General features: G+C 40.7%; 1 protein-coding gene across 1 annotated transcript; it reads right to left on the reverse strand.

The window, feature by feature from the left end:
* Positions 1-746: 746 nt before the first annotated feature.
* On the reverse strand, positions 747-2,173 carry LOC131314150 (acyl-CoA--sterol O-acyltransferase 1-like). Its single transcript, XM_058342643.1, has one exon. The coding sequence runs from the start codon at positions 2,132-2,134 to the stop codon at positions 929-931; it is 1,206 nt and encodes a 401-aa protein (XP_058198626.1). The 5' UTR covers positions 2,135-2,173; the 3' UTR covers positions 747-928.
* Between the last annotated feature and the right edge of the window lie 9,573 nt (positions 2,174-11,746).

Below are 11,746 nucleotides of genomic sequence, written 5' to 3' on the forward strand. Positions count from 1 at the left end.
TATTTTTAGGGGCAAAATGGAAAATTCATAAACTTTTACTTATCAACTTTACAAAATGAACATTTATTAAGGGATAGCTTAAAATGAAATACTGGACTCTAAAAAATGGACGGAAGGAGTAGAATGGATCTAATAAAACAAAATAACAACAAAAAAAAATTATTGAACTCTCAATATATAATTATTGAACTCCTGGGAAGATCCTTCCCATTCCATTCAAACTGTAAACTGATACCGTTAAATATCAGAAACAATATATTATTGATTGTATTCAAACCATAGCCTAGCACGCCTTTATATAGGCTACAGACGCATATCAAGGAAATATGCATAATAAGGAAACCTAGACTAACTAGGAAACATAAATAGTAACTTACCTAAACTGGAAACATAATAATAAAGCTTAGAAAATATGGCAACATAATATTATGAAATATTATGTTGACACCCCCCTCAAACTCAAATAGGTCTACTAACTTGAGTTTGAAAAAGCCAAGAGAAACTAGGAGTAGCTATGCCAAGCCAAGTCAAGAGAAACCAAAAAAAGTCAGGAAAGAGAAATGACCAAGAGAGCCAAAAACAGCCATGAACGAGAGAAGCCATGACAGTAGAGATTTGAGGTAAAATCCGAGTGCACGAGCCAGTTACATATTACTACGAGTGCCCAGCGGAGAGCGACGAAGTTTAGACTGCCAGCAGAGAGCAAAAATTCCACAGGGCCTAAACCTTATAGTTTTGATACCATGTTAAATATGAGAAACGATGTATTATTAATTGTGTTCAAATCATAACCTAACACACCTTTATATAGGCTACATGACACATAACAACGAAATATGCAACAATGTCCTTCACAACACCAGCAACAATGTTTAAACTAGAAACATAATAAAGCTTAGAAATTATGGCAACATAATATTAGAAAATATTATGTTGACACGATCGACTTCACAACACCAGCAACAATGTCCTTCACAAACACTCCCACCACCGCATACTCTTTCGACGCTCTGACGTAACTTTTGCACCTCAACAGCTGCGGGAAAAACAGCCAATACCCGGTAACCATCACGAATCCGAGGGTCAATGGTGTTGAGATCAGCCGAGGCAACCGCCACCTGTCCGAAACCACCTTCTTGATCCAAATCTCCGCCACCACGCACGCCCCGTGGAGAAGAAAGAACCGTGTGACTTCCCACGTTGGCTGCAACCGGCCCATGTAGTAGAATATAATCTCATGCATTAAGGCCGAGACTAAGAACGTGCACATGACGGCCGGAAGCGAAGCCCACTTCCGGCCTATGACTTGTGACGATACGCACAGCGCCGGCTCGTATACAGTGGAACGCAGGGTTCGGGACGCGACGAGGTTCCATCTCCTACCCCAGAAGTTCTGGACAGAGGTCGAGAGGTACGGCTTGTCGAATGGCGGCTCGAGCTCTAACCCGAATAGGGCTCGAGCCGCGGCTGCGGCAGTGGCTAGTATGATTTCCAACGTGAAGTACATGTGGAAGCCGTAAATGACCCACATGACATTTGGGTGTATGTGGTCACTATACTCGTAAACAGGCCAAAACAAGGCTAGAAAAACAACCTTTATAGCATAACTCCAAATCGATGTGTTTCCATTTTGTGTGATTATGGGATATGGGTTTTCTCTACCATGCCCTTTTGGTGGTGGGTTTTGGCTATGGTGGCAATCTTGATCTAATGGATATGGGTTGTCTCTATTTTGAAATGTCAGTGAATTTTCTAGATTTGCATGGGGTTTTGGAGGTGGCTCTTGTTGGATCCTGATAGGGAAACAGGCAATAGCAATGAAATGGGGGAGAGAAAGAGAAGGGTGGGAGAGAGGGCCTTTGCCAAAGGCAAGAAGGAGGAGTTTGAAATTGGAAAGCCAGGCTATGGCGAAAGCGGTGGGACCACAAAGATTGACGGACTGAAGTTTGAGAGGAAGGGCAAAGAAGAGAGAGACAATAGGGATGGTTGAGAGAAGCCTGGGCATACCTTTTGGGATGAACTTGGCTGAAAAATAGCAATAGCATAAAGAAACAACTACTGAAATCCATGCCTGGATGAAGTTGCTGATCTCTCTCTCTAAGGTGTAGCTTGGATAGTAGATCTCACCCTCCATCTCTCTCTCTCTCTCTCTCTCTCTCTCTCTCTCTCTCTCTCTCTCAAATGTTTTGGCTCTTTTTTTATTTTCTTAGGTTAAACGGATTATGTTATTATACTAGGTGTTCGGACAAATAAGCCACTTTGGTTTATTTTTTATTCTTATTCAAAATTTTTTCGTATCACTTGGCTTATTGTCATTTTTTTTGGAAATTATTGCATCCTCACGAAAAGAGGAATCTAAAAAGTAAAATTTTTTGACCGAAATTCAATTTTTTCTGAATAAAGACGAAAAAAAATCAATAAGCCAATTTTTTTCGTCTTTATTCAAAAAAAATTGGATTTCGGTCAAATTTTTTTACTTTTTAGATTCCTCTTGTCGTGAGGATGCAATAATTTCCAAAAAAATGACAATAAGTCAAGTGATATGAAAAAAATTTGAATAAAGACAAAAAATAAGCCACTGTGGCTTATTTGTCCGAACGGGCCGAAGTCACTTTCCAATTCTTGAACTTCTTTTCCAATTGACTGAGGAAGTATAAACACCTTTTGGACGCTACTTTGGTTCACAATTTACCTATTCAAACATGAAAACGACATCGGCGGATGCTCAACGGTAGAATATATTTTCCTAACACACATGTCTTGGTCGTGTCTTGCAAATAAGGAGGGCCAAAAATGTGTACTGTGAGTTAGATATCTTTTTTCTCAGCAAAAAAGATTTATTAATCTTTACAAAAGGTTATAGAGATTAAACGGATCAAGGGCCACACCGGCATGTAGCTATCCATGATAGAAAGGAAAGTAAGACGCCAATCGAAACACCAAAAGCCCAAATAGACAACAGAAATAAAACGTCTAACAAGACCCAAAGAGACAACAAAACCCAAAGCGCCAAACTAACCTAATGACCAAAAAGCAAACCCCTAGCAGCAACACCAAAAATCAAAACACCAAAAAGAAAACCAAACAAACCGAAAAGTAAAACACCAAACCGCAAAAAAAACCTAAGCAAAACCCGCAAGGAAAACAAAAGATGAAACCTAAAACTCCAGCGAAAGGGTATGATATCAAGGATTCCAGAATTGAAGCTCCATTTTCAAACCAATGAGAAACCAAAACCAATGACAATTGAGTGACCAAAACCATAAATCTAGAATTAAACTAATCACTTATCAACCTAATCGAGGCCAGCCATGCAAGTATCACTGTAATGAAACTACAACAAATTGACTCCCATTTCAATGGATAAAGTTATTAAAGACAAATCAACATATATATTTATATTTCCTAAAAAGGAAAAGAAAAAGAACAAGTCATACTAATGCTGGTTTAGCCCGCATACCCAAACAAAATGCATTTTTTCCTCGCTCAGTTCTCCCTAACGATGCCCTCATCGAACCAGTCAACCATAGAGATAATACCAACATGAAAATAACCAATCAAAACAAACACTCTATAATTTTCAAACAGTAGAACCCAAATGTAAGAAACTACCAAAACCCCACATCCGGTGAACCTAGTTAAGCCATCGCAACGGCACAAAAGTGAACATGCAACATGAACGTGAAAGGAAAAAAGCTTTGAAAATTTTAAAAAATAAGCACTTTGGCCAACAACCCAAAAACAGTAGACCGCAAAGTGTAGATCTGAAATAGAATCTGCTCTCTTGGTAAACTCAAATATTACCAATAAACCCCACATCCTCCGAACCTCCTACAAATAAACTAACTACAATAAGTTTGCAGAATATGCGATAAAGGTTACAACATGGAGTAACAATATTTAAAAATGTAAAATCATCTCAACTACCTAAAATCAAGGTATGTGATCTCAAAGAGTTTTAGGGGCCGCAAATCACTGGGTATGTGATTTCTAAGATTTTTGAAGGGCTTTATGGTTGATTGAGAGTTTTGGTCATCAATAGGCCAGGGTTTTGAACATGAGTAGTTACAGTGGAAGTCGATTTAGGTTTTGAGGTTTGCATAGAGGTTGATTTAGGTTTTAAGGTATGAATGAAGGTCTGAGGGAGAGTGACAGATGCACTGACCGCGTCGTTCCGTGTCAAAGATAAATTTATAAAACTGAGAATTAACTACTAATCCGTAGAATAGTGGTCAAGACAGAGTATCGTTCCAACGGAGACAGTATGGCTGAGTTACGACAAATTCGATTAATTTTTAGATTAAATCGGGCAAAGGAAGTTTGGTTGTTTGAATTTGGAGAATTTATTAAATCTAAGAAAATAAATTAAATGGAAAGTTTGTAATGATTGGAGAGAGAATCTAGGGTTCGAATCCACTTCGAACCGCGTAACTCCAACATGCATAGACGAGATTAATTATTCGAATCAGAAGGGATTATTATTAGGGCTTGCAAACCCTAGCAATAATCTTCAAGAAAATAATTGAGTTGTTAAAAGGTATAGATTATCCCATAGCACGGACCGTCTCAGAAGTACGGTCTAGCTGCCTAACGGCATGACTCGTCTTACGAGTATAATCTATCTCAGAACTCCAACCACAATCGATAAAAACCATTGTATAACTCGTATTTGAAAGCATACATACAAATACTCAATAGATTAAACCATCAAAATCATTCCATTCAATTGAAATGGAAAGAGTACTTAGTTATACAATCGATCTGAATAATAAACCTAAAACCCATAACATAAAATAGAGTTACTTGGTGCGAAGTTTCATCTTCCTCTTGACAATGGAGTTAGCTGGCCATGGAAGCTGGAGCCCTGTTTTATGCGTAGCCCTGTTCGGAAATAATTCGTGATAGATTTCGTCTCCGAAGCGTTGTCTCAAAAACTGACTCCACGGCCGAACTCTGATCCCTCGAGCAAAAACCCTTCTGTCTACTTATAAGCATTGCCATGCAAAAGTTTCCTAAGGGAACAATGATTCCATGTAAACCAAAACTCTCCAAGTCCTTTATATACTTGGGCCCACTAATGAAAGCTTGAAGGAATTAGCTACAATTGAACATCAGACCCAATTTTACCGTGTGCAATTAGCCATTACCCCAATGCCAATTAACTATGTTTTATGTCGAGGCTTAATTGAGACATATACACACGGGTTGTAGACAATCAATTCCCATCTTTGCGGCAACACTCTGTAAGACCATCCAAATTGTATGTTTTCGCACCCATCGGTCTCTGAGGCCTACAAACACCACAAAACGCTAAAATATACCACGTAACAATGTAAACGGACCGGTAAAGCATAAATTAGAAGGATTAAATGGGTGATTTTCAGCACCTATCATGCACTCCCCAACTTATACTTTGCTAGTCCTCGAGTAAAGAAAATAAAATGCAACTAAAGAAAACAAATAAAATGGATAGTTCTTTTAACCCCCCACGTGGTCCGGTAGGACGAGTTTAGGGTTATCAGCAGTGAACACCCACAAACATGGGGAACCTTTCAATACAAAGAACACAACCTATCATGCACTCATCGACATATCAAGTAGAGGACACAAAGCTACCATAAAGATTTAGCAAGACAAACATAGTTCCGAGTGCTAACAATTCAAGAAATAAACTGTGGCACTTAAGCTTAGCGTGTGTGAATACGGGCCTTAATTACATATGAACAATAACCAACCACTCTCTCTGGACCGAGCCTCGACTTCAATTCTCACCGTGTCATGCACTCACAAATGAAATCACTCGAAACAAGATGCATTATGAACTCTCGAGTGTGTGGTTTGGAGGTTACGTAAAGGGAAAGCAAAGTACTCCGCACACTATGACACGAAAGAACACTTTATATAGTGGACACACAATCTCATGAACAAAATGCCAAGCATTAGAACTCCACCTATCAAACCTCAACCCAACACCCCTAAGATCAAACAAGACTTTATTCAAGGTTATAGCATTAGGGATGAGATAATGTATCAAGGCTATAGTAAAAATAGATTCAAGTATGAGAAAATAGGCGAGTATTTCATCTAAATGGGGCAAATATGTAATGTGTACCCCACAAACATTAATTCAACTCCACCTTGTATCTCCTTCTAACCCTTCAACATCTTTCAAATACAAAGCAACCATTCCTCTTTTTCCAACTTATCGGTGCCCCTTTTTCTCTTTTTTTTCTTTTTGTATTTTGTTGGGTTTTTTTATTTTATTTTAAGGGACACCACCAATACTCCGCAAAATTCAACAATCTACCCAAAAATTAACCTTTACATTCTCGCCTTTCTCCAAACACAATATGGAAGGTGGAGCTAACCAAGAAAAGGCTGAATCTGTAAGGCTTAATGTGACTCGCAAGGGCTAAATGTGAACACAAAGGAACGAACTGGCCCAAATATCAAGAAAGTGCCTGTAATCCTCTCCTAGGGGTGTAACATCCATGTGACAAACCAAAACAAAGAGATATTGTTATGCATTCAAGTTCCAACACTCGGCGACCAAAGATGATGAGATTGACAACAAATGTGTTTCTTTCCATGACAAACAAAGAGTTTAGTTGACACCACTCCAACAAAAGATAAGGCTCAAAAGCTCACAAGGGCATGAGTCTCCACTAATCATAGCCTTTAAGAACAGTCAAATCACAGCGCAAAAGCAATCAAGCCCCGACGTGCAATGTGCAAAAATGCTTAAACAAAAGTGCCAGCAGTCTAGCAAATTGAAACTATTCTGCCAAAGAGATATCGAAATGGTAGCATAATGCTTATACTCAAGTAATCAACAAGCGAGCACAACAAACAACAATCTCATGCAAAAATGCTCCCAATTTTTAATTTTCAGTTTTCTCAATTTTTTTCTACTAAAGAAAGCACCCGAAGTATTCCCCGCCCCCCAACTTAAACTAGTCACTGCCCTCAGTGATTGCAAAGATACTAAAAGAAATAAGACAATTAAAAGAAAGAGGGAGGAAAGATATCACCTCGGGCGGAGAACTAAGCAGAAAAGAGTATGGCGGCTGAGAGGCCCCCCAACTAGAACGAAACAACCTGCAATGCGTTAGTCTCCACCAAAACAAGATACGAAAATAAATTACAAAACTAATTGACAAAACAAAAACTACGCAAAAAGAAAAGAAAACTCATGAGATTGCATAAAAAAAAAGAGTAAAATCCACCACTTTCTTCACGCGAAAGACACGGGTACTATTTTTCTCCCTTGTCAAAGACTGTGGTTCCCTACTTGTTGGAAGAGCAATATACGTAGGATTCAACGATATCTTGAGAAGTGGTGCCATCATCTAATAGGCTGTCACTCCCTCTGGGGCTACCAGATTCCTTACCCACCACTTGGTTTATGAAGCAATCTCGGCCAAGTTGGACACTAAAGTCGGATGGTTCAGACAGATTTCTAGCTGCTAACTATGTGCTTGCCACCAGACCCAACCTCCTAAGTACTACATACATAGCTTTGACAAGGTGGCTATACCAGACCGTTGGAAGCCGTTCGAGCACAACAAACACTAGAGGTATCTCACCCTCTATGTATTTAAAGTCTCCTAGACTTCATTTAAAACTCAATTATCTGGATAAACTGGATAAACTAAGTCGACTTTCTCAATCACCTCCTCATTATAAATACCTTCCACATATGATTTTAAACGTTGACCGTTAACCTTAGAAACTTTACCATCCTGTGGATCTTTGATTTCAACTGCCTCGTGGGGAAAAACTTTTTGAATTATGAATGGCCCATCCCATCTTGATTTCAACTTACCCGGAAAGAGACGCAAACGAGAATTAAAAAGCCACACTTTTTGATTTGGTTCAAAGGATTTTTGGACAATATGTTTATCATGAAAAGCTTTAGTCCTATCCTTGTAAATGCGTGCACTCTCATAAGCATTATTATGTAATTCCTCTAGCTCACTTAATTGGGGACAACGATAAGACCCGGCAACAATTATATCAAAATTAAACTTTTTAATGGCCCACAACGCCTTATGCTCCAACTCTACGGGTAAGTGGCACGCCTTACCAAAACCAACCGGTAAGGAGACATGCCAATAGGAGTTTTATATGCAGTTCGGTAAGCCCACAATGCATCTTCTTGTCGTGTTAACCAGTCTTTGCGATCAGTCCTAACCGTTCTATCATGAATTTTCTTTATCTCCCTATTTGAAACCTCAACTTGGCCACTAGTTTGCGGATGGTAAGGTGTCGCCACCTTGAGTGTGATAGAATAATTACACACTAGTGCCGCAAAATGCTTATTAACAAAATGGGTACCCTCGTCACTTATGATCGCTCTTGGACAGCCGAACCGAGTAAAAACATTGATCTTAAGGAATTCGAGCACAACTTTATGATCATTTGTTTTCGTGGCCACCGTTTCCACCCACTTAGACACATAATCTACCGCCACAAGAATATACTCATTTCCAAAAGAATTAGGGAATGGTCCCATGAAGTCTATCCCCCATACATCGAATAACTCCACTAGTAGAATGGAGTTCAATGCAATCATGTCCCGGCGGGATATGTTTCCGGCACGCTGGCATCGAAGACACATCTTACAAAACTCATGGGCATCTTTAAATAAAGCCGGCCAATAAAAGCCGCTTTGTAACACTTTTATCGCCATTTTCTTCCCACTAAAATGTCCCCCACATTCAAGAGTATGATAAAATGTCAAAATACTATGATACTCACACTCGGGGACACAGCGCCGAATCACTTGATCCGCGCAATACTTAAAAAGTATCGGATCCTCCCACAAATAATATTGCCCAACCTGAGAAAAGAATCGGTCCTTATCACGATGGGACCAATACAAAGGAATCTCACCAGTGGCTAGGTAATTAACAATAAAAGCATACCACGGAAGCCGAACTTGCGACACCTCAAACAATTGCTCATCAGGGAATGAGTCATGGAAAGGCACGGTGTCACATGAGAAGTCAACAAGGATCCTCGACAAGTGGTCGGCCACAGAATTTTTGGAATCTTTCTTGTCCCAAATTTCAAAATCAAACTCTTGTAGCAACAGAATCCATCTAATGAGCCTAGGTTTCACATCTTTCTTAGAAAGCGAGTGACACAATGTAGCATGATCAGAATACACAATAACCTTAGACAAGGAGGTACGACCTAAACTTGTCTAACGCAAAAACAATGGCGAGCAACTCCTTCTCCGTAGTGTAATTCAATTGAGCATCGGAAAAGGTTTTACTCGCATAGTAAATCGCATGGAGAACTTTGTCAACCCATTGGCCAAGGACAGCGCCAACTGCGTAGTCGGACGCATCACACATGATTTCGAAAGGTAATTTCCAATTGGGTGACTGCATTATCGGTGCGGAGGATAGGGCATCTCTCAACTTGACAAAGGCTTCATGTAGGTCTCGTCAAACACAAATGGCACATCCTTGGCGAGGAGATCGCACAAGGGTTTAGCAATCTTGCTAAAATCACGAGTAAAGCGGCGGTAAAAGCCCGCATGCCCTAAAAAGGATCTAATTTGCTTAACAGAAGATGGAGGAGGGAGTCGCGAAATTAAGTCAACTTTAGCTTTATCTACCTCAATCCCCCTCGTAGACACCACATGTCCCAACACTATCACCTATTGAACCATAAAATGGCTCTTCTTCTAACTTAGCACTAAATTTTTCTCAAAGCATCGCTCAAGCACCTTGCTCAAGTTGCAGAGACAATCATCAAACGAGGTCCCAAAGACCGAAAAGCCATCCATAAAGACCTCGAGAAACTCTTCCACCATGTTGGAGAAAATAAACATCTTGCACTGCTGAAAAGTGGAGGGTGCATTGCACAAACCAAATGGCATACGCCGGTAAGCGAAAGTACCAAAAGGACAAGTAAATGTAGTTTTCTCTTGGTCTGCAGGGTCGACGGGCACTTGATTGTATCTGAAATAGCCATCCAGAAAACAGTAATAGCTTTTGCTCGCTAACCGCTCCGATTTGGTCAATGAAAGGCAATGGGAAGTAATCTTTCCTAGTCATGGAATTGAGCTTACGGTAGTCAATGCAAACACGCCACCCCGTGTTGACACGTGTTGGGATAAGCTCACCTCTCTCATTTTCGACCACAGTTATGCCCGACTTCTTGGGCACCACCTGAGTGGGACTCACCCACTTACTATCCGCGATGGGGTATATGATACCTGCATCCAAAAGTTTCACAACCTCCTTCATTACCACCTCCTTCATATTCGGGTTCAACCTTCGTTGCATCTCACGTGATAGTTTGGCATTCTCTTCGCAATTGATGCAATGCATGCATATGGAGGGATCAATACCCTTCAAGTCTGCCACGGACCACCCTATCGCACTCTTATACTGCTTAAGTTTCTCAACCAATTGACCCTCCTGTGTGACAGAAAGGTCAGACGCAATAATAATTGGAAGGGTGTCATCGGTACCTAGAAACACGTACTTGAGATTAGTTGGAAGTGGCTTCAACTCAAGTTTCGGTGGAGCCTCAATAGACGGAGGGGCGGTCTCATCAGAAAGTGCGAGAAGAGGTTCAAACTGCGCTATCCACTTTGGAGGTGAATGATTAAGTAACAAATTCACCTCCTCGATGGACTGATTGATATCATACTCCTCATACCCAAAGTGTGCCAAACAAGCGGCCAAAGGGTCATCGGTCAAAATATAAGGTAGTGCCTCCTCCACCAAGTCCTCCACGACATCGACTGAAAAGCAGTCTTCCTCCATTGAAGGGTGTTTTGCGGCCTTGTAAACATAAAGCTTAAGGGTTATGTTCCCAAAGGTCACCTCCATCTCTCCACTTCTAACAGGAATATTAGCATTCGCGGTCGCCAAGAAAGGACGACCAAGAATAATCGAAGTCTGCTTTTTGAGGGTTTGCACCGGTTCTGTGTCAAGGACTATAAAATCAGCCGGAAAGTAAAAATCATTAACCTTAACAAGAACGTCCTCAACTACTCCACGTGGCACCTTAATGGATCTATCAGCTAATTGCAAGGTAACCGACTTGGGCTTCAACTCCCCAAGCCCCAATTGTTCATACACCGAGTACGGAATCAAGTTGACACTAGCCCATAAGTCTAAAAGTGCGCACTCTATGGCATACCTCCCAATGACTATATCAATAGTCAGGGTACCAGGATCTTGCAGCTTAAGGGGAGCGTCAAACTGAAAAATAGAACTCACTTGCTCTATGAGAAGGACCTTTTTAGACACATTGGTTCGGCTTTTCCTCTTTTGAGTGTAAAGGTCCTTCAGAAATTTCGCATAAGTTGGGATTTGTTTGATGGCATCTAGGAGTGGGATGTTAACTTTCACTTACTTGAATACCTCAAGGGTATCCTCCATAGATGCTCCCCTTTTAGGAAAAGGAGATGGGGCATTCAAACATGATGGAAATGGGGCTTTAGGCACATAGGGTGGCACCTTAGGACCCGTTGACACAGAAGTGGGTGATGCAGGTGTGACTGGAGGGGTTCCCTCTTTACTCTGTGAACTCTCCTCCCTAAAGTCATCGGGGTCAGAGGGAGCCAAATGCTCATTCGATTTCGCTTTCTCTGGTCGGGTTTCGACCTCTCTCTTATTGCGCAAAGTCATGATTACCTTAGCATCAGTAAGAGGCAGGTCATGAACCACAAACTGTCCTCTAGGGGGTTGGACATGCTGACTGGACAACCTACCTTCTT

This window comes from Rhododendron vialii, chromosome 2a (assembly GCF_030253575.1).
Source record: "Rhododendron vialii isolate Sample 1 chromosome 2a, ASM3025357v1".
Taxonomy (NCBI): domain Eukaryota; kingdom Viridiplantae; phylum Streptophyta; class Magnoliopsida; order Ericales; family Ericaceae; genus Rhododendron; species Rhododendron vialii.

Bases quoted from the DNA above. Each gene is read 5' to 3' on its own strand.
- LOC131314150 (XM_058342643.1), bottom strand. From the start codon at position 2,134: ATGGAGGGTGAGATCTACTATCCAAGCTACACCTTAGAGAGAGAGATC.